Source organism: Lepisma saccharinum, chromosome 6 (assembly GCF_977018435.1).
Source record: "Lepisma saccharinum chromosome 6, izLepSacc3.1, whole genome shotgun sequence".
NCBI lineage: Eukaryota > Metazoa > Arthropoda > Insecta > Zygentoma > Lepismatidae > Lepisma > Lepisma saccharinum.
Window position 1 is genome coordinate 75599458 of NC_139234.1, and position 25150 is coordinate 75624607.

Consider the following 25150-nt stretch of genomic DNA (forward strand, 5'->3'; position numbering starts at 1 on the left):
TAAATAAATTATAATTTCAATTTCCTTATATTGCTTTTGAAGAGGCTAACTGACAACGGTATGAAATGCAGGATCGGTTCCTTTTCCGACAACATTCCTGCATTATGACACTCTGCAGATTGCTCAGTCCATCACTAATGGATATCTGGGATTAAAGGTGGCTAGAGCTTGATGCTCATCGTATCATGTCCACTATATCTAGAATGTGTGGAGCCCTACATCAACACACCCAATTTGCCTTCATGACACGGTGAAATGCATAGGTTTAGGGTAGTGGCAAAGCTACAACTTTGTCATCAAAATGTTCCGGATTGGATCCTCGATGGAGGCGCATTGCACAGTAGATCGTATGCCACTTTAAACTGTAGGTTCGGTCTATAACAGCCCAAAAAATGGACTTTCAGTAGAGTCTCTTCTCTCCCTCTCCACAGCAATCGCAACATGAACAATGAATTTATCGTTCAGACCAGGGTGCGGAATCATTAAAGACTGGTGGGTGGGAAAAAGATCTTAATCTACACCCCATATATATATACATATATATATGTACACATCCACACACACATATACATAAATTATTATGGTATGGATATTTATAATGTTATTAAATATAAAAGTAAATTAATTACTAAATATTTAAAAGAAACATTATTATTAAATACACATAAAGTAATTAATTAGTTACTTTTATATACATCAGATATGTGTAAAGTAGCGAATTAATTCCTTTACTAACTGGTTAAAGATTCCAATAAATTACGAAATAGTTTTGTTATGTACAACCTTTTCTTTAGTTTTTGTATTAATACAAAACTATTATAATTTATAATTATGTTTGACTTGCATTCTTCTTTTATTGCACGCATATTGTTATTGGTGTAGACAGAGTACTCTTGAAAAAGAGAGAAAGCATTCTGCACTCACCATTTTGTGTGTTTTCGATATTATCCTTAGTAAAGTACATAAGAAGTAAATACTAATTGCTTATATGTTGTTGTTACAAGAAAAACTCTCCCCCCGGGAATTTTTTGGTGGGGGATTTTTTAGGTCAAGATTGTTGGTGGGGGGAAATCCCCCCTGTCCCCACTAGGATTTCGCACCCTGGTTCAGACGAACAAACACTATTACCCACGTATTATAATATAATTCCCAGCTTCGTAACGCGCACATTTAATGATTACACCTAAAAGAAAGCGCCCGAAAATTTCTATGAACACGAAGGATCTTATTGCCCCACCTGCATGCACTCGACTTGGTTTGATCAGCGATTTCCCCAGCATACACCGGCGCCGTCCCTGAAAACGCATTCGTTACGGGAACTTAAAAAAAATTCCCTCCCTCAATCTACCTACGCAAAAAAACACAGCAACAGGTGACAGTCCACACGATACGGCATACCTCCGCGGTGCAGGGAAGGTCATAGCAGCAGGCCAATCACAGGACATGCTTGGAAATGCGTCACCGCGACAAATTCTTGATATCCACCAGTGTCCCCAACCGGCGGGCAGTTGACAAACGTTCCGAACCGAAGGAAGTGAAAGATGGATCAACTCGATCCTGGCGCCAATATTGTTTCCAGTAAACTCGCCCTCACACAGGAGTAAGTAAAGTTTAAACATTGTCGCTGTGTTTCCTTGAAGTGATGAATTGTGTAATAATCTGTCCTTGGAACTAAGTTACTTGTAAGGCAGTTACGAGTACAGTTGCTTTTTCGAGTATCTGCAAGCCGCCCCCCGTGGCGGAGTGGTTAGCACATCGCGCTACGACGCCAGGGGTCCAGTTCGAGACCGCACCGGTGTTCTATGCGAGTGCTCTTTTCATCCTTATCGTCGCGATTAACCATAAAGTAGAAGAAAAGCCGATAAATAACAAAAATGTAATCAATCGAGTAATAAAATCGTGCAAATGTAACTAAGTTAGTTTTATAATTTAGGAGCTGTAACAAAAGTTACCTTTTCGAGTAACTAGTAACAAAGTTAAGAGCTGCGTTAACATTTACATTTATTCGTAGTAGCCTGAAAATTTTATATTTTAACACTTGCCATAAATGCATTTGATTTACAACATCTACGAGAAAAGTGTTTATAATTTCCATCTGTTAACCTGGATATGCTACACCTTCTTGGTTCAACAAGAATTTGTTCATAATGTGCTAAAAGAAAATGTTAGTTTCATTTCCAAATAAATGGGTTTACTTTGAATTTTATTGTCTAAAAATGTTATATTTAAAAATATACGAAGCTAATTATAATTAAAGGTCCGCTTTTTTACGATCACCAGTGAAAAGTTTAACATTCCGGCTGAAATTCATGCATGAACCATGTTATATTTCGAAAGTAACTCGAACAGTTACTTAGTATCCGTAACCGAGTTACTCTTTCATATGCGTAACTGTAGCTATGTAGTTACATGTTACTTTTTAAAAAAAATAAACTTTCCAAGTAATTGGGCAATGGGATTCTTACTATTTGCATTTCTAAAACCAGCGATCGAATGAAAAGGTGGGTGGGGGGAAAGGGGGGCACGACGGAGAATTTTACCCTTTCTCAGCAAGACAGCGGGAAACTCGAAAATTAATTTTCCATATGTAGATATGTTTTATGTAGCACATGCAGTAAGTATGCTTTACAGCTTCCCGGGCAAAGCGCAAAATGTGACATTTCAATTAGACTATCAACAATATGGACAGGGGATCCATTTGGGTATGGATAAAATAAAATGGATGTGATTTTTTTTCCGTCAAATATAATTACCTGAAATATTGTATACAAAAGACTGAAAGGTAGAGTTTTATATTTTTATATACTATTAACAGTTTGGTACAGTTTTTACTTTTCTACATGGCCTCCATTACGAACTCTGCACAACTCATAACTGTGATTCAATTCATTCCACGTCTGGTGTAACATCTCTGGGGTGATTCTGTCGAAAGCCTGTGTGATCTTGAGTCTGTGGGTTTCTGTGAATAGACAGTGTCTTTAACGATACCCCAGACGATGAAGTCTGGAGGGGTTAAATCTGGGGAGTTGGGAGACCAAGCAATTAGTTCTCACGGCCACACCAACGCTAATTGAAATGTTGGTCAAGAAAATCACGAACCACTTCAAACTGCATTGTTGCCAACACACTACAGCAAAACTTCCATGTTTCATGCACGAAACACCAACACGAAAATTTACCTACTATCAAATTTACGTTTCTAGTAATGTTTTATTTTATCCATACCCAAATGTATAACCCAGTACAATTCTGCATAACTTATATACAGTTTCAAGATTTTCATTCCGTTCATAAGATTCTTGGGTGTCGCAATGGGGGCCAAACCAGTCAGTTGACTCCCCCCTTGGAAATAGACATCATCCATTTCAATCAATTAATATTTTTATATTCGGTAACGTATGTAAACTTCACTTAATTAATATTCCGGCAGAATAACCAAAGGGAAAACAAGTTAGCCCGAAAAATGGACTAAACGATATGAGTTTTCAACAAATCTAAAAATGAGATTTCTATGTGAGATTTGGGCATTAACTTCTACTGTGAAATATTATTTTTAGAACGAGGTATGTCAAATATAATAGATTAAGATGAAATAACTATGCATTTCAATTTATTACCGTGTAAATATAATAATTATGAACAGTTGAGTCGGATATTCACCATTTTAGTGTCTCGAACAGAAGATAATCTAATAATAAATTGGCAACAAAAGATTGTTATTAGTAACACCATTAAGCCTTGTTTCCATGATTATGAAAAACTAAAATATGCTGACCAAGGCAGTAATTTATTTTATAAGAAAACATAAACTAACGTAACGTTTCAACCTTCTAGCAAGGTCTTCTTCAGACTCTGTATCAAGTACAAAACTTTTGTACTTGATACAGAGTCTGAAGAAGACCTTGCTAGAAGGTTGAAACGTTACGTTAGTTTATGTTTTCTTATAAAATAAATTACTGCCTTGGTCAGCATATTTTAGTAGATTGTTATTAGTATTTCATACTTATAATTTTTATATTAGTATTATTATTTCTCTTCAATTTTACATCGATGGCCTGATACTCCTGTAGAAATTACCTGTGACGCTCATGTCAAAATGTAACTATCAGTAATACAATTAACATATTTTTCCACCTTAAGATTATACTCTACAGTGGCATCTTAAACTTATTGCTGAATAATAAAAATAACTATGATAATTAGGGACCTGATTTTTATGTAATGACATATTTTCTTCCTTTCCACGTAGCTGAAATAAAGTGATAAAGTCTGAGCATTACAGTGTTAGGAACAATGTATTAATTCCATTTTACATATTTTTTACATTGAATAATGGATATATTTTTGTGGGACAAGCATTAAATATAACATCTGTAAATATTCCAAACTTGTTTTCTGATTGTGACAGAATCGTCACCTTATTTTTACTCAAGGACTTAGGTTGAGCAATTTGGGAAGGAGGTCAAAATGTAAGAATTTTTGTAACAAGCCATTAAAAATTAAAAACTAATTCGATTGATTGGCTATATTTTACTTCGCTTCTTCTGCCACTTTTGGCTAATTTGCGAAGATGGGGATGAGTGATGATATGATGAATGGACACTTCTCACAACCATCCATGCCCAGGCCAGGATTCGAACCCAGGACCCCTGGCATCGTAACGCGATGTGCTAACCACTCTGCCACGGAGGCCGGCAACAACCTATTCGAGATAGAGAGGGGTGAAGACTTCTAAGTCTTGTTGGAAAAGAAGATTACTCTCTCCTGTGGACCCCCAACAATGCCAATTTTTCTTGGTTTGGTAGAAATTATTGAAAAATTTGATCCAGTTTTACAGGAACATCTGACACTGGTATAGACTAGCGAAATCTACAACCACTATTTGGGTACCCAATATCAGAATGAACTCATGGCGTCACTCATGGAGTAACAAAAATAATTTTAAAGTGTCTTAAGAAATTCATGTAAGTATATTTTCCGTTATATTAGATTTGGGCCACCAAAAAGAAATGTCATTAGTTCTTAAATTGGAAAATTTGTCTGAAACTTTAGAAGTAGAGAAAATTCTTGGATGTTGGCGCATCCACTGGAAAACATCGTCCGGGTGTTTAGATATAAAGGCATCCAGGGATCAGGTGGTATGATAACAGTGCGAATATGAAAAGTGTACGTCATGAGTTCAAGCTAGGCATCTCAAGTGCATAGTTTACATCAGAATTGAACCCTGCCCCCTTTATTGCAGGCCCGAATCTCGGTTTTCATCAAATTGTGCGCTGGAGCAGACTTCAGTGGCGGAATGGTTAGCACAGTGCGCTACGTATCCAGGGTTTCCGGGTTCGAATCCTGGACAAGGCATTGATGTGTGTGTCTGTCCTGAATCAAAAAGTAGAGAATTAAGTCAAAATGATACGAGAATTTGTAAAAGGGAATAACAGGGGAGACGGCTACTTAGGGGTTTTCCTTTAAAAGTAAAATAAAAATTGGTCAGCGCTCTTATCTTTGGTACGAGAGGTCCCGGGCTTGATCCCTGTTGAGAGCTCCAAAATTTCTGTGGTGATCCAACATCAGGAGGGCAATTAACGAACTACTTGAAAGCAATATGTTAGCGTACTCTGGTCTCAAAACCAGGTGGAACTCGAAGTTCTGACCGCTAGTCACCCAATGGAAAACTACCTGGCCTTGACTCCGGAAGGGCTCTTGCACCATGCAGTTTAATTTTAACTTTAGTTTTTTTTAGAGGAGCTAAACATGGCTTTTAACGAAGCTGCTTCCTTTCAACTCAGTTTTTTCCAAGAGTTTCCTCTTCCGACGTGTGAGCGTTACGTTATGAAACTGGAGGTTCCAGATTCAAACCCTGATGTATCATGTTTGTTCCACCCCCATTTCTTCAAGTTATCCTCCATCCTCACAGTCACAACTAACCCGAAAGGTAGAAAACCGGCGTAGAAATTAAAATTATAAAATGCCACTTTGAAATTGCAGGAGCCGAGTGCTCCATGCACGGGTAGAAGATTTCCCTCTCGCGAGTCGACAAATGACAACAGAAAACGCTTGATAAGTAATTCCTTCTCTGTATATCATGATTACATTATGCAACTATTATTCCCTACATAACTTAGGAGTAGATATATTTGTATGTTGTTCAAATTTGTCACCTACGTATGCAGAATTTTGGAACCTGACGTTTTAAAGCATGTAAACCAATAGCGGCGCTTAGGTGCCTAAACTGGAAGGGGGCCAAGGACAGTTTACTTTCTCTTGGTAGACCAGGCCATAGTGTGGGGTCAAAAATGAAGAAAAAAGTGGGGGGTAACTGCCCCCCTTCTGATCACCGCCACTGATGTAAACTATTGTAAAAGGTTACTACGACGCACCTCGTTTCCCTCTTCAAAGTGCGAGGTAGTCAATTATTCTTCATTACAGCAGCTGTCTTTATTTATTTATTTATTTATTTATTGATAGAGGTCAACAGGCCGAGCCCAATTATAGTGTTCTAATTACATAATATTACTACAATAGATTCAGTGTTCCAGTAATAGTGTTTTTAAAATTGTATAAACTCATTGCAAAAATATAAATTGTGTTATTTACACATGAAATTGTGTTGAAAGAGTAGCACGCTCTCCACACCGGTGAGGCAGAAAGAATTGAAGTTTTCGTTCTCTGGCAATGAAAGATTTTGTGCTTGGGACGTGTTTTGGGAATGGGAACATTAAATAATACGGCTGATAATAAGTTGGAATCGTCTATTATACCGTTAATTACTTTATACAGAAAGAGCAGGTCATTTACTTGTCGTCGGAGTGCTAGTTTGCTGAAGTTGGTCTCTGAGACTAGATTGTCGTATGAATCGAATGTTGGATATTCTCCACAGGCTTTGAATTTGAGATATCTAAGAAACTTTGACTGAATACGTTCTAGTCTATGAATTAAGTTTATTTGAGTGGGATTCCAGATTACTGACGCATATTCTAGTTTTGACCGTACGAGGGAATAGTAAAGTATTTTCACTGGTTCTGTTTTCGTGGAGTCGTGGCTTGACCGGATTATAAAACCTAAGTTTCTAAAAGCGTCGTTAGTAACAGTTTCAATATGCTTATTAAATTTGAGCTTGGTGTCGAAGGTCACTCCGAGGTCTTTAATTTCATTTTTGCGCGTGATTTGTACATTTTTAATACGGTATGGAAACACACAAGGTGCTTTGCGTTTTGTGTAAGTGACTACGCTGCATTTTGTTGGGTTAAGATCCAACTTGTTACTTTTACACCAAGAGATCACTCTGTCTACATCTTCCTGTAGTTTCAAACAGTCTTCAGAGGTAGTTATTTCGTGGAAAAGCTTAAGATCGTCGACCAAAAGTAACTTTTGAGAATTTTGTATGCAATTGGGTAAGTCGTTGACAAGTAATAAAAACAAAAGCGGTCCAGTATTGGTCCTTTGGGGAACACCAGAATATGGTGTGAAGGGGCGACTTTTGATTTTCCTGTATATTGCAGTTTGCGTTCGATCGGCTAAATATGAAGCAAAGAATTTAAAGTATTAACTGAAATATTGAATGAAGCAATTTTCTGTAGTAATATATCATGGTCAATTTTATAAAATGCCTTAGTAAAATCAGTGTATATTTCATCGACTTGTCCTGTGTTATCTAGTACATTGCATGCGTAATGGGTAAAGTTAGCTAAGCGGTACTTTCCCCTCCAATCCCCATCTTCATAATTCTTCTTGATCGTTCTCTTCCATCCTACGTGTTTTTAAAGGACAGATGTTTTACGTATGTTTGTGCAGGGGTTGTCTGCAGCTTGTTTGACATTTTGTTTCAATTCTTGAAGTTTCCACTGGGTAAAGCCAAGAAAATAAAAATGGTAATGGACAGTTTGCTTGAAAATACATACTTGCATTCCATGTGAAAGTGCCCCTGAACCTCAATTTCTAAAATTAAATGCAATGTTGTAACTTTATCCTATCTTGTGAGTGAACCATCTAAGATTGTCATTTGCATAAAAATTCAAGTATTGTACATAAAGAATGTAGGCTAGAAGGTATTTTACATAATATTCGTTTATTTTAACTTTTTGATTTACTTGTGTTTGAATTGTGTCCCACCCGCGACACCAAAAAACAATTCATTTCTCCTTTAACTGTTACATTTCACCCTCAATTCTACTAGAATATCCAAAGGACAATTACCTTCTCTCTTTGTCTTAAATAATTTATTTTTCATCATTCGACAATTCACGGAAATTAAAATAAACTTATTAAGTGAAGAGGCAGTGTTGTCCCTTAAGACAACAATACGAGACTCTCTCTATAAAAACTTACAACATGCACAGGTACAATTTCCGATATCCTTATCTACACTAATATCTGAACCTCGCACTGTAGTTTTTTTGGATTCTTTATAGTTTCGTTATAAAAAATAGGTTTACTATTTAAACAACCACGATGATTCACACTACAATTTAAATGAATAACCTCACAAAACTGTTATACCATAAGAAAAGGAAGACATTAGTGTTTCGAAGAAAGTGAATGATATTCAACAACAGTTTGGAACATAGATATTAACAATAGAGACTGAACACGGCAAGTTTGGATAGAAACTGCAAACGCGGTGTGAGCCATAAAAATAAAGAAGAAGAAGATGAGGCAGTGTTTCGACACAAAATTGTTCACTTATAACTACAAATCTGGGAAAGTATTTTAAAGGTAGTTATGTTCAGTGTTAAGTGTCATATTTCATTGCACAGAGACTGTAAGAAAAATGTTGCTTAACTATCAGTAGAATAGTTACTTTAATATTAAAAATGTAGTGTGCGTGTCCCATCAGTGACAATGAAATGCTCCTTATGAATCCCACTTTACAGATGTTCCACCGCACCCGATTTGTAACTGGACAGCGACAATCCTGACCTCTAGCGACGACAGTGCAAGGTTATAATATGTCTTGGGAAATAAAGATTGAGTAGCGGAAGCAAGTAAACTATATATTTTGTACATGTTAACTTAAGTCATGTGTCAATCATGCTTGGTTGAATGGGAAATATTGAATGCGTGCTTTTGTACGAAGACAATGTAATGAGTTAGCAGGATATTCTCAAACCGGAAGTTTTCTTTTGATGTCCTTTCCTACCTGAAAGACTCTGGAGCTCACTCAGACTCTCATCAATGGGTACCACGGCAGTAGGAGAATACTGCCGATCAGTGGCGGCGATATTGCTACTGGACCCCCAGCAGTACTGAGAAGGAGAACCGTTAAAATCGAGTTTTGTAACTGTTCTATATAGTTTCCAGTACTACTTGATTTTGCATATAAAAATATAAGGAAAATCCAACGTTAAAATCGAAACCATTAATATGCAAGATAAACTAAATAATTGAAATAATAAAAATAGTATACTTAAATGTTACAAGTGCCGGATCTACATACCATAAAACCCTACAAGGGGGGGGGGGGCAATCCTATAAGGGGCCCTTGCCATGTATACAAGGTACGGTTCATATACTTATATGTATGTAAAATAATAAACATAGTAATTTGTCCAGCACCGCTAGTTTTCCTAAATATTGTAAGATAAAAGTATTAGTTATTCGTTGGCTAACATGCAATAGTTACTTCTGTTTTACTTTACACCACTACGTACAGCCACGAACACTTCTGGCTTGTAACGACCCCATTGATTTTCAATAGTATCGCTACAGCCCAGAATTGCCTGTGGCTGTACATAGACGTCACTAGAGACCCAACACTGCGGAGCGAGGGGCGGATAAGCCGTGGATGGAACGAAATTATTATTTACTTTGGGGGCCATCAAACCTAATTTGCTTACCTAAGCATTACACTGCGTATATATAGCTCACGTAAAGGAGGGGGGGTCAACTTTTGGTTCAATTAGGGTTCCTATATTTCATAAATGTTAGAGAGCGGTTTGGGGGAGGGGGCTGGACCCGACAAAGTTGTATGTATGTACAGTCACGGACACTGCCGCCTTGTAATGAATACATTGACTTTCAATGGAATAGTTTCAAGCCGGCAGTATCCGTGACTGTACAACATTGGCCTAATAGTCATTTACGTCACACATTGTGTGGGAACTTTGAGAACTGCGGAATGAACACATAAGCACCCAAGCACTGACTCTTTATAGTAAGCAGGTTACTATACAATTGGAGAGAATCGTAACTGAAATTCAGCACTGCTAGCAATCGGCGGCGCCATCGTGAAGTCAAAGATGTTTCTAGTACCGTCTGGATCTCATTAACTCTTGCATTATGGGGAGGGAGTGGTTTAATGTAGAGTTAGATTGTTTTGTAAAATGAGCATTTTAAAGTTAGGTCCATGCGTTTAAATATAAAAAAGTTCAGGATAGTATAGTCTTAATAATTTCTTCTTTCTCACCCAATTCCAGGACATTTGTGCATCCCGAAGAAACTATTCGGAACACCGAGATAAATGATACATTCCGGGATTGTCCCTGAAAATCCGGGACGTATAGCGTCCCTAGGTACGATCTGGCTATCAAAATCCACTCTGCCACCACATGAAAGGTCATACATTTATTAAATTAAGTCTATCTACGAACTTCTAACTTTTCTACATAAAATAAGCAGAAAACGCTTTGAAAAAGCTAATCCCAGCTTCTCTTTAAAAAGGAATTACAATGTTAGAATTAGTCTTTTCCTCCTTGCTACAAAATTGAAAATAACATCATCGGTGTGATTTTAATATTCGTATGTATGTACACTTAACAGTGCAGGGTCCATTAGTCGAGGACCTCCAGTTGAATTGCGGGGGACATTATTTCAACCTCCTTAATGTTAAACACATCCTCTTGGGTGTTGGAAGATGAAACTGGCAGCGTAGCAAAGATCACCAACAATTTGTGCATATTTGAGTACAAGAGGTCACAATTTTCTACTGCCTACAATGCAGACCCTGGACATGTCTTTTCAATTACTGTTTGCCCCATTTTTCATTCAGATTTGAAAATGTAAAAAATATCAACCAGGCCATCCAACATTTTGACACACTGTTCCAATGAATGAGGAATAGGCATTTCATATTGGAATAAGTTCTTGCAATTTTTCAATATGTTGACTGTGTTCAGAGAAACTTGGGTTCATTTCTACTACAAAATGGTCCAAAAATGCACAACAGTAAAGTTTCTACTATTAGTGTATACGATTTCACAAGTCAACCTACTGAGTATTGATACTTTTCTGTCCATCTTGTGTCAAACAACTTGAGAACGTTACAGAACTTCCCTAGCTATATTGCACTGCATTTTGTACAACCAAATTACTTTGAGAAAATTGATTGATTTATTTGCATTATTTTGCTTCGCCTTTTGTGCCACATTTGGCTAATTTCCGAAGGGATGAGTACATGATGAAATGAATGAATGGACACCCACAAAAACCCATGCCCATTCCGGGTTTCGAACCCGGCACCCACGATATGCTAACCACGGGAGGCTGCACCTTTGTGAAGACTCGAGGGGAAAAAATTATAACTGATTTGACAGTCTCAATATCGCAGAAATTCCACAGAAATTGGCAATAGCCAGAGTTAAAATATGTGATGAACAATGTACAAAAATTGCTTTTGGACACTTCTCTGAAATTATCTATCTAACCCTCTTAATTCTACCACCCATTACATCAGCACCATCATATTCTTCCCCAACTATTTTTTTTTATAAATCCACACCCACTCAACCCAGAGAGAGTAGAAGTACTAATAGCTGAAGCTAACCCACTAGGGACAAGTTTCCCATTCCGATCTAGAGTCCAAACAGTCGAGACATTTCAAATTATCAAAAATTAGAACCTAAGGAATTCTTGAATGGTATGAAACCATATCGGGAACTTCTAATGTGATTATAATGTTCGCGCTATAAGTTCACAAGCAGCTGTTCCAGGCAGAAATTACATGTGGCATTATAGAATTTGTAAAATGTCAGGAGTTTTCTGAGTATTTTCCAGAGAAATTCCGAAACTATCAGGAAATTGAAGACATTTACTTTACTGTCCCATCTGGTGTGTGGAATTAATTTATTTTCCATCCGTATCCCGTTCTATACGCTTGTAATTTATGAGAACAAAATAAGTCTGAAGAAATTTTTACGAACAAGTCTCTGCGAATAGCGGATAGAACAGGTAATCTGGTAAATTTTACTGAACCAAAGGTCGGGGTGTTGGACCCGTTGAACCCCCCTTTAAATACGCCCATGAAACATACCCAACCCAACGTATGATGAACTGATGGCCAAAGCAGAGAAACTACAGAAATATTATGAAACAGCTCTCAAAAGTAACTTATCAAAAGTTTCAACTATATATAATTTTGCAAAGCTTTTTTGTGAGAAGTAAAATTAAATACGCGTACAATTCTACATACGCTAGAGGTAGTACAATCATGTCACTGTGAGACGCCTGAAAATACCTCCTCTCATTACGCGCGCGCGCGCGTACATATATGCAAAGTGTATAATGTATATACATACATACATACTGAAAACTTAATAAAAGCAAACGTTTTGACATTTCTTTTCACAAGTACGCGTATTTCATGTCGAACAAACACGCTCATATATAGAGGCAGATAAATAGAAGGGGCATTTCATAATATTTTGCGGTCGGGCCAAAAATGTGTAGATCCGGAAGTGCATGTTACATACAATTTTATGAATACTATAGAAATAGTAAATTAGACATCTAAAAATAGCTTGCTCGTGTTTTCAACATTATGGAACAAGACAGCGCAGTTTCTCCATGCCTATCATTTTCCAAACTATGCAAGCTATTATATGTGCTTCATTATTGTGTTATTCATATTTATTAATCAAAAAAAGTGCATTTGACACTCGACGTACAACAAATAGAAAAGCAGAATTCTCTAAACTACGCACTCATACTAGAATAAAAACCTAAGAGCATTAAGATACATATTAATGGAAATCATGCATTCATTGTCCGCGTTGTTGTGCACCATTGTTCCATTGCATCACAACTGAATTGTTCAAACCACCCGTATAGCGGCGCTAGTATCGTCCGCACTCTGATTTCGGAGGGAAGTAACATGTCCTATTATAGAATGTAGCCCTTACATTTCTCACAAATTCCTCACTCGATGGTCCTGTGTGAAGTTACCCTAAGATATTGCCCAATATGGTGAACATGATAATCTCAATACCAAAACACACTTCCCTTTCCCTTGCTGAGCAAGTATAACAATTGGAAGTTCAAACATTCGGAACTGACGTTTGCTTAGGATGTTTAAATAATATCCACCTGTTTGTACACAGAAAGGAAATACCTTCTTCGTGTGCTACAGCTGCAGTTGCGAAGCAATAGGAACAGACAACAATCGCTTTGAGAGAGAAGAAAAGAGATGCAGCCTCTTTCCCTTGCCTCGGAAAGACAATTTCTTCCCCTTGCCCGGATTTTTATGTAGGCAAAACATGCTTGATTGATTGATTTGGTGTTTTGAGTCCACTTTATGCACAGTAAGGCTAATCGGGACTGGACCTACAGTTTAAAGTGGGATCAGAACCACTATGTGCCTCCACCGGGTATCAAACCCGGGACCCCTTGATAGGCAAAACATGTGAAATATGAACAGGCGACGACAAACACGAGGGGAAGTCAGAAAATAATGTTCCCTAATTAATACCTAATGATCTGTTCACCAGTGTAGTAGTCATTTTGAATATGTGTTTTTCAAGATGAAGGTGTAACTGACATTAAAAACCGCTGCCATTTACCAATCTAATCTAACTTTCGTCTCAGCGAAGAAGCAGAACATTAGGTGTTATTAGGAACCTTACTTTCTGACTTCCCCTCGTATAACAGTAGGCAAATTGTCCGTCACCATGTTCATTCATTCTATTTTCCGCAACGTTGTTCCAGCACAAGCCCGTACAATTGCATTCCCTAAAAACAAGTACACTGAAGAAGAAAAAATAACGAAAATATTAATGGACAATTTATCTACTGCTTATCTTTGCGGTTGACTGTACGTATACACAGCCACTTTCTGCTTTCAGAATTTAGCAAAGAAAAAATTTCCAATGTTTATTTCGAAATATTTTAATCGAGTTAGTCATTGCCATAGCGAACATTGCCATTGAAATTTCAATCATTTACGTAACACTTACCTCAACAAGCACAATCTGATCTCTTTTTTTCTTTGCCTTGTCTTGGCATTGTTATGAGAGGCATTTAACCTGTGTGTCGTTGTGTAATATATACTTTTCTTAATGCGTTTCGAAAAGAACGAACAAGGCAACTTTCTCTGTAACGCTGTCTGCAGTTTCTCTGAAATCTGGCAATGAGAGGTAGAAAAAGATAATCCTCGTGCGTGGTAATTGAGTGTCAACGTCTATGCAAGCGATTAAGAAAATTCTCCTTTGTTTCCTTCATTAAATCTAGTACCAGGAAAAGGCGAAATCGTTTTATATTTAACCATGGACGTCTGCAAGATTCTTTTCCGGGAGAGGCAAACAATGTATTTTCCAAGGGGGTGGCATTTCCCTCCAAAACAGTGCGGCCGCTATCAACAGTTGACTGCTGCGTGGAGAGGATTTCGCTCCAGGACCAATTCATTGCGCGAGAACACGCCCGCCGCCATAATTCCTGCAAACGTTTCGGAGCGTGTTGGAAACACGTTTGATAAGCATTGCGCTCACAGCTTTTGTGGCAGTGAGTGATTCAACGTACAAATATAGGCTAACTATTCCATGCAAAATGTAGTCTTTCACATTTTGCTAAGTCTCGTAACAATGACCAGAGTATCTAAAAATATGCTATTTGCTACAAAACAACGTTGTATAAAGCTACGTAACATACGAAAAATATACAGGACTATGGAGCCTGTTTCTCATGGAATCAATCTGGCTTATCCGATAGTGCAGTGGCTAATGCTATCCCCTTGTAATCGAAGGATCCAAAATTCCATTTCCGGTGGAGGGAATTAAAAATATATATATATTTATATATACATATATACAGGGTGTCATTTTAGTGGCATCCACGGACCACATTCGTATAGACGACATCAAAATAAACAACTTTTCTCAGTAACATTTTTCTCGTTGGTGCGTCGATTCGACGCTACAGCCGTTCAAAAACACCGTTTTGCCGCCTGGATGCTGGCAACCCAACACAACATTTAATCGTATATGTGACGTCATTTCCTGCTGCGAAACAGCGCACGGCAGGGTTGCAAGGAACACACAAATTTTGTGAAAAATTACAACTACCAACCACATTATTAGCTGTAAAACGAAGCGAGAAACGCGTCCAGTAGACCGAACATCATAGCCTACCAGCCAGAAGATCAGCAGCCATCTCAGGGGAAGGGGGAAGTGAAGCAACGATATGAGAAATGGTACAAAACGCATTTAAAATGAAGGGTCAATATCGGATTTTGTCTCAGCCTACATGTCAAATATCAACAAAAATATATATTTTATTGGACTTGTAGCTTACATGTGGCTGTTTACGCTCAGCTACATGTCAAATATTTGCAAATTTCGTTGCAAGGTTGATATCTACAGGTTTGTATCCAGTTGCCTTGTTGCACTTTTGTGCCGATAACGGAAGTATCCGAAGTTCACGTTGTTACATTACGGCTAAAACACGTACAACCACAGTAACAATCTAATGATGAATCAGTAGCGAATATACTGCCCTGTTCACAGTTGAAAACTACATGTGTATCCGATACATAGATGAACACAATCGTCGGAGAGTTTGTTTTACTATTACTTATATCTCTGTATTTTCAACAATTTTTGCCACTTGCCTCATAATATACATTATATTATGTGTTGCTTACCTTTGTAATTTTGAGTTCTTTCATTTCTATTTTGTCATTTGTTCATGTGTCACAGACAACTAGTATCAGAAAGACGAAGTGGATAGACTAAATTGTAGATGCCAACTTGGTAATTTGATTTGCAAATGTTTGACATGCAGGCTGATACAAAATTCAATATGACCACTTACACTTGAGTTCTATTTTCTTTATACCATCTTTCACATTGTTTATTTACTTGCTGTTAGGTTAGAGAACGCGTTTCCTCGTTTTGTTTTACGGTACATAATGTGGCTGATTGTAGCTATGTCATTATTCACAGAATATGTGTGTTCCTGGCAACCTTGGAACGCATCGCTCCACGACGGGATAAGACGTCACAAATGCAATCAAATGTTGTGTGTGGTTGCCAGCATTAAAGGCGGCAAAACGGGTTTTTTGAACTACTGTAGCGCCGAAATGATGCACCAACGAGAAAAATGTTACGGAGAAAAGTTGTTTGTTTTGATGTCCTCTATACGTTTCCGATGGTCCGTGGGCGCCATTAAAATGACCCCCTCTATATATATATACTGAACAGGTATGCCTAGGTATAATATGAAGGCATGAGAAATATTCCATTCTAGAACAGCAAACATACGAATTTCCTGTTTTTAATGCTATAAATATTTTTTCTTTGCTTTTCTTCTAATTTATGGTTACTGAAAAAAACATATTTAAAGACCAGATAACAATTCCGAAACATATTGTATAAACCTCTGGTCCTTTTCTACTCTCATTTTGTTTCTCTCTCTCTCTCTCTTTCTTCTTCTTCTTTCGAAGTTCGAAATGTGAAAATTAGAACAAAGATACATCTATTCATTTTAATGCAGTTTGAGATTAAAAGGGGTGAATAAGACCCCCCCCCCACCTTGAGCTATCCCAACCAGGAATAATCATCTCCCACAAACTGGACATAGAAACCATACTATTGCACATATCAGTTCAATTCCTTATAATTTTAAAGTCCCATAGCTATATATAAATATATCTTTAAACAATTTATGGCAGACGTGTACCACATCCAATGCCTTTTAGAAGCAATATACAGATGGGGGACAAAATAATACGAACACCTGTGAAAAAGTGTGCCACATTTCACACCGGCACTACAGCAACACCACCTGGCACTGAGGTCTGCCACCTAGTGGCTGTGAAGGGGAAGGTATTAGTTTGCCAACAGCAGTCATTGGTGGTGCATTCGTCTATCATACGCTCTCAAGAGACACTGCAATGTCAGACCTGACAGAGTTCCAAAGAGGCATGATTGTTGGAGCACGTTCAGCTGGAGCCACGGTGACTGAAACCTCAAAGCTTGTTGGGTGTGCAAGGAGCACAGTATCAGCCGTTATGACAGCGTACACAACACAAGGTAAGATGGCGTCTTCAAAGCACAACAGTGGACGAAAGACAAAGCTTGCTGCTCGGGATAGGAGGGTGTTGAAGCGCATAGTGGCCCGAAAGCACAAGCAATCGTTATCCGAGATAACATCTGAAATGAACAGGCATCTCCAGGACCCCATTTCAACCAAAACTGTCAAAAGGGAACTCCATGCTGCAAACATTCATGGCCGAGTGGCAATTCGTAAGCCATTGGTGACATCACGTAATGCTGTCAAGCGACGCCAATGGTGCAGAGCTCACAGAAGTTGGTCCCCACAGCAGTGGCAACAAGTCATCTGGTCTGATGAATCAACATTCACGTTATTTCAGACCACGGGGCACGTTTACGTGTGGAGAACGCCTCGAGATGCATTTCATCCTGACTGCCTCTTGCCGACTGTGAAGCATGGAGGTGGATCCATTATGGTATGGGGCGCGATATCTTGGCATGGTGTGGGACCACTTGTTTTTCTGCATGGGAAGATCAATGCCAGTCACTATCGCAGCATTCTGGGGGATCATCTCCATCCTTTTGTCCAGACTTTATTTCCTGGGGACCGACCACTTTTTCAAGACGACAACGCTCCTATCCACACTGCTGGGTCTGTCCAAACATGGTTTGAAGAACATGACGATGAAGTAGGACATCTTGAATGGCCCCCACAGTCTCCTGAAGTGAACATTATAGAACATTTGTGGGGATATTTGGAGTCCAAACTTCGTGCTCGAAGTCCGCCTCCAGCCACACTTTCGGAATTGGAGACTGCTCTGGAGGAAGAATGGCTCCATATTCCCTTAAACATTGTGAATGACCTCTACGCGTCCATCCCACGTATCACACACAAAGTGTACTTCAGTCACAGGGTGGTCCAACCCCCTATTAATAAAGATTTTCTCTACATTCACAGGTGTTCATATTATTTTGTCCCCCATCTGTATTCGGTATTTTCTCAGACATCTATAACACGTTGTATTAAAAAAAAAAAATACTGGGTTGACATGGTTCCCGATCAACTCGAGAGAAGTCTAACTTTGAAACATTTGTAAAACATTTGACAAAGCATTTATTTGTAATATTATTAGCTGTACCTAATGACACTCTTCAAGCACTGAAAGTACTATCATTACAAATACAAAACCGAATCCTTCAGATCTCGGAGCAAGCAAGGAGAACCTCGAAAAGGGACAATATGAATAGCCGGACAATGTTTCTTTTCGTATGTAGTAATATTACATGCAGATACAAGCGTGCACTTGCGTATGTAGAGGGGATGAAGGGGCTACAGCAATAACTCCAAAATTTTGAGAAAATGAACATTTTCAAACAAAAGCAGTGAAGATCTCGGAAAAACCAGAATACAATCAAACTTGCCTTAAAATGACCCCCCAACTGCAAGTTTTGAGAGTGGAAAGTTTTTAATATACAAAATATCTTATTATGTATGTCGCCTTCCCAGAAAGCAGCTATGCACTATCCACCTTTACAATTCCAGCCCCTCCCGAAAAAAATCCTGCGTACGCCAGTGCATGCGCGTGTTTTAGGGTGACATGTTAATTTCTCGTCCATGTGAAAAAGTGAACTTTAAATTAAGAAAAAGCATGTGTGTGTCACAGTTAAAGATTTTCGCAACTACAAAGAAAATCCAAAACACATTCCCATTTTTCTATCCTCCGTGGCGGAGTAGTTAGCATAACGCGCTACGACGCCAGAGGTCTCGGGTTCGAATCCCAGCCTGGGCATAGATGTTATTGTGAGTGTCCCTTCATCAATTTTATCATATCATCACTCATCGTCATCTTCGCTATTAGCCAGAAGTGGCAGAAATGCAAAGTAAAATAAACCAAATCCATCAATCAAACGTTCCCATCTCATTTAAAGACCTTGTGAATCCAATCCGAAAGTTACCAATATCTACAGCTGAATGTGCCATAAACCTCATCTTAACTGATTACAGAAATCCTTTAGAAGTTTTAAACCTACTTTTACTTTCCTTAGACTCCCAGTGCATTGCTTTCATGCAGAAAAATTTGCAAGAAATTGGATCAAGTCTAAGTGTCACAGTGCCCTTGACAAGCCAACTGACAAACCATAGAACCTGCAGTAAGTCTAATTTATCTCGTGCAGTCATCTCACTAATGTAATTTTCTTACAGTTTGACTTTAGAGTTTAACTTAAAATGGCGTTTGTGTTACATTAAATATCAAAATTAGATTTTAAGCCATTAATATCCAATTCTAAGTATACCTAATAGAACAAGGTAAAAATATGTCCTCCCTATCTGATAAAATCACAAATTTTACCCTGTTTTAATGTCTAGGAAATATTTCATTTCACCTAGGAATGATATCGCCAATCGCCATGAGAGTGATCGAGCACAGTCTCATCTCGTCTCCTGTGTAGTGAGGTCCTTCTCGTATTTGTTTGTGCTTATTCTTATCTCGGTTTTGACTCAGAAATTATTAAAACTTATTCTAGATTCACTTCATGCTCAGATGGTCTAATCGGAACTGGATCCACAGTTTAAAGTGGAATCCAAAGCACCGTGCATGTGGGACCCCTTGATTACAAGACGACATATCTCGCCGTGACCAACGGAATGTTTAGGATAAACAACAAGTCAATTGTGTCACCACCCAAAGTTTCACAAAGTACGTACAATATGTCATGAAAACGAAAACATTTCTTCATAACGTTTTTCTGCTTTACATCTTGTTTCGGCGCTGCGAACCGTCGAAATACGGATTTTTATCCTGAATAGATGAAACCTGGCATCACAGGCTCGCAACTGTCACTAAGGGATTAACTTTGCAATTACAATAAACAAAATATACGACTTATTTGAAAAATCGTTAAGATATACGCTTGGTATGTCTGGATAAGACACATAGTAATTTAAATTTATTTTAAGCAATTTCTTCAAATATGATTGATACAAGAGATTGGAACGAGAGTCTCGGACATCAAGTATCGTGTCGCTTTGATTATGCAGATATTTATTTCAGTCTCGTTTCAAAATTTGAGAGGAAATGCAGACTTTTTCTTGTCTCGGTACCATCTCTATTTTTAAAATATCTCTTAATATATAAGTTTAAGTATAGTTTTCCAAACACCCTCTTACAAAGTTATAAATATTATGGGTGACACGCACCTTCTGCCTTTAGGGCTTTATGTTAGTCAGTTACAACCCTTTTATCGGACTTCTCAAAGGCTTCTAAGGGTTAGTAGGACCAAGCCCTTGCGAGGTCTGTGGTGTAGGATTTATTTTTAATTATCACCTATGTAAGTTTGAAATTAAAGATCATTAAGACCTTTCACTCGAAGATTTATTTAAACTGATGATGTTATACAAACACTTTTTCAAACAGACAATTCACCCGGTATAACTTGTAGGCCTAAACCTATTAGTTATACCGAAGTTTATAACCCTGGTCTTTTGATGATGCAGGAGAACACCTTATTCAGAGTTGGGTTTGTAGAATATCTGCCAAAATGGAGTACAAGTACACCAGCCAATCCGAAGATTGAGGCAAGATATTCCCCAACGTCCCCTGAACCATCAACCTTTCGGCAACCAGGGGAATGTCCCGCAGACTTACAAAAATCTAGCTCTTTTATATCATATTGTTGTTTACAATTTACCATGGTTATTACATAGTTGTTTAATATTTCCATAGTTTCATCATTTTCCCCTGATTTAAGTTCAACAATTCATTACATTAACAATAACACATTTTTAAAGAAAAGATTCCAACATAGATTAATATAATACAGATTGAATAGTTTAGTGCCGGAAAAAGTATGTGTTGACAGGGGCGACACATAGCGTTCCCCCACAAGAAAATAAAATTAAATATAAGTGAACGTTATTTAATTTTGTTTTATAACTTTTTCTCCCTTTTTGTATATTTTCATTTTTCTTTCTCTTCTTCTTCTTCATGATGTGAGGCGATGTTTCATTTGGGATCGTCTTCTTGGACTTCATTCTTCATTTGAATGTAGCTTCTGGAGAAAACAGGAAATGGTTTTACATCTTGTTCAACACACTCCTTCGTAAAACTTCTTGACGTCCATTAGCCAGGTCTTCCATCCATTTAGGTCTTCTTCTAGATTCTCCTCTTTTTGAATGGGAGATGGATTTTGTAAAGGAAATACAGGTTGTTCTGCACTTATCTCGCAGATGGAATTATTTACATGTCCCTGTTTGTCAGAAAATAATGGGCAGTGTAGTTTCTCCTCATCTTCTTGATTCGGCAACCTTGGAGCGAAAGCCTTCTTTCTTATATCTTCCTCGGCAGCGGACCTATTGTCTGAATGCGATTCCCTTTCAGCCATCGATAGTTTAAAACACGAAGTCTTACCATTAATTGCTTCAAAACTATCTTCTTGGTCATCTGGAATCAAACTTTCTTCAACGACTTGTCCCTTCACCGTTAAATATAATTTGTTGGCACCTGCATCCAAATTGACTCTATATCTCTTGAAGAAGGGATATCCAAATAACAAATCTGCCTCTAAATTCTTCACTACGTAGACTTGATCTTCAAAAGTGTGTCCTGCAATTTCAAAAAGAATGGTTCTGCATCCTACAATACGGGACCTCTCATGTCCAACAAAATCCTTTAACCTTATTGCTGGACATCTTTGCAGTTTCAAGCCTGGTAATCTCTCTCGAAGCTTTACCCAAACATTATAATTCATGACGGTACATTCACTTTCTGTATCCAGAGTACATCTTATTTTTAATCCCAAAACTTCTATTTGAATTTCTGGCTTCTTGCTGCAATTTCCAGTTACTTCGAAAGCATTAAACAATTTCTCTTCTTCAGAATTTGGACAAGAATTTATATCTAGATATAAAACGTCTAAATTTTCATTAGTAATTAGTTTGTCTTCTTCGCTCTCACAAACATCAAGATTGTGTCGCGTTGTAGAAGGGAGATCTTCATCTACAACGACCTCTGGTTTAAATTTGCTCGACTGGTAGAGGGAATTTCCCAAGAAGGAGCTTTAATAGCGGAAGGAATTTCCCATACAGGTGCTCTAGGGTTCAAAGCACAGTCTTCTGGACTTTCGTCAGTCTGTATTCCGCATTCTTTCTTACGAGACTGGTTCCAGTTTCTTTGATTCTGGTTCTTATTCCAGGATGTCCTTCTATCGGCATCCTTCCTTTGGAACCTTAGATTTCCATTAAACCTTTGGTTGATCGGTGTGGGCCTCTTATCTTCTTCTCCTCCATTCCTCCGGGATAGCTCTAGATTCCTTATTCGAGGTTGAGGATTTCTCCGTTCATCAGTTCGTTGGTGATCGGCTTTCCATCCTTCCATTTGTTCAGACGCTTCGAACTTTCCCAGGAAATTCGTGAGTTGGTCTATGTTGGCGGGATCTCGAGTTAGTACCAGTTGTCGCACTCGTGAAGGTAATTGGCCAATGATTAAGTTCAGCACTTCTGATTGGTTGATGGTTTCCGTCAGATTGCAGTATGCTGCATATACCTCCCAGCAATATTCTTCCAATGATAACCCTACACCTTTGCTATAATGTTTATTCCTCAGGGTATTCATTTCCCTCTGTTTTGCTTCAGGCGATGCGTATTGCTTCCTAAATGCAGAACGGAAATGTTCAAAAGTTTTCCATCTTTTTTCGTTTGCCATAAACCAAGCCTTGGATTTACCCACCATTAGCGAAGGGAGGACTTTTAGTCGATACATCATGGGCATTTTCATTAAATCCATATAAGTATTTATCTCCTCCAGGTACCTTTCAGCAAATACTGAATTTATTTCTCCATTAAACTTGGTGAGGGAATTGACGTCAGACATTCGGAGAATCCGATTGGATGAATGGTTTAAGTAGAAATTATCTTCTACCATTTTTTCCGTAGCGTAGTCTCTAGTTCGTCTCATTCCGCCACTCCTTTTTCGTTTCTTCCTTTGGCATGGTTCAGAATGTTCGGGAGATTCGGTACTGGAAGAATGAGAGGAGCAAGAGGTTCTTACACATATCTTCTTTGGCAGAGTTTTCATCTCTTCATGCCTATTCTCCTTGCCTAGCTGTAAGGTCTCCAACTTAGAGGTTAACGTTTTTATAATTTCCACTTGTTGTGTTTGGACCTCTTTCGTTTTTCTTATTTCACCTTCCAAATTTACAGATATTTCCCTCTGACTTTCCTTCAGCTCAGTCATTTCTTGGTTCAAACTTTCTTGTAGCTGTTTAAGACGGTCATCATCTATCTGCCGATCTTCTCTCCTTCTTTCCACCAGTTCTTCATATTTTTCGTCTCTCTCTTTTCTGATTTCAGCTATCGCTTCGGATATTTCTTTTCCTAGATTTATTTTAAAATCTTCAAACATTTTCTTACTCATTTCTCGTTCCCTTTCTCTTTCTGCTTTCTGTTCAGCATCTCTTTCACCCAAGGTTTCAATCAAACGTGCGAACTTTTGGTCACTCATTTCTCGTTCTCTTTCTCTCTCTGCTTTCTGTTCCACATCTCGTTCACCCAACTTTTCAATCAAACGTGCAAACTTTTGGTCATTTTCTTCCTTTTCTTTTAATCTTTGCTCTTTTTCAGCTTCTTTTTCTTTTAATCTTTGCTCTTTCTCTGCTTCTTTCTCTATCTGTCTTCGCATCCCCTGTTCAGCTTCACGTTCTTCTAGCTTCTCGATCAAACGTGCGAATTTCTGATCATCTTCTTTCTTGTCTTTTAATCTTTGCTCTTTTTCTGCTTCTTTTTCTTTTAATCTCTGCTCCTTTTCTGCTTCTTTCTCTTTCTTAAAATCAGTCATAAAGGAGATCATCATTTCCCTCCAACTATCATCTATTGGGGTTGGGGTAACTTGTTTTTCCACGCACTGTCTACATTTAACGTCTACCTCCGCTGCTACGTCAGATCCTGGGGTTTTATGTGCGCAGCTTTCATGAACGTATCTGTTGCAGCCGGAGCATGGTAATAAGGTTTCCTCCTTCTTTTCTTCGTTCGTACAGCAAACGAGCCTCTCCTTTTGCTGCCTGGTCAAAGGTCTCTGGGAACCTATCATCTTTGCTTCTTCTGTTTCTGGAATAGACTTCTGCTTCCGTTTCTGGAACAGGCTTCTTCTTCTGTTTCTGGAATAGGCTTCTGCTTCCGTTTCTGGAACAGGCTTCTTCTTCTGTTTCTGGAACAGAACAGGCTTCTTCTTCTTCTGCTGGGCCACGAAGATCCACAGGTGGTTGCTTCGATGGTCCTGTCACGGTCGCCAAAAATCACTGACACGCACCTTCTGCCTTTAGGGCTTTATGTTAGTCAGTTACAACCCTTTTATCGGACTTCTCAAAGGCTTCTAAGGGTTAGTAGGACCAAGCCCTTGCGAGGTCTGTGGTGTAGGATTTATTTTTAATTATCACCTATGTAAGTTTGAAATTAAAGATCATTAAGACCTTTCACTCGAAGATTTATTTAAACTTCCGATGTTTTACAAACACTTTTTCAAACAGACAATTCACCCGGTATAACTTGTAGGCCTAAACCTATTAGTTATACCGACGTTTATAACCCTGGTCTTTTGATGATGCAGGAGAACACCTTATTCAGAGTTGGGTTTGTGGAATATCTGCCAAATGGAGTACAAGTACACCAGCCAATCCGAAGATTGAGGCAAGATATTCCCCAACGTCCCCTGAACCATCAACCTTTCGGCAACCAGGAGAATGTCCCCTAGACTTACAAAAATCTAGCTCTTTTATATCATATTGTTGTTTACAATTTACCATGGTTATTACATAGTTGTTTAATATTTCCATAGTTTCAGCATTTTCCCCTGATTTAAGTTCAACAATTCATTACATTAACAATAACACATTTTTAAAGAAAAGATTCCAACATAGATTAATATAATACAGATTGAATAGTTTAGTGCCTGAAAAAGTATGTG

At 38.2% G+C, this 25150-nt stretch overlaps 1 protein-coding gene across 1 annotated transcript in view; it reads left to right on the forward strand.

Annotated features, from left to right (window-relative positions):
- The first annotated feature begins 1500 nt into the window (after positions 1–1500).
- Positions 1501–25150, forward strand: part of LOC145989462 (ATP-binding cassette sub-family C member 5-like) — a 219873-nt gene continuing 196223 nt past the window's right edge. The window contains exon 1 of the mRNA XM_083124809.1: positions 1501–1600. Within this exon, the coding sequence (XP_082980935.1) occupies positions 1542–1600 (59 nt within the window). The 5' untranslated portion in view covers positions 1501–1541. The remainder of the gene's footprint in view (positions 1601–25150) is intronic.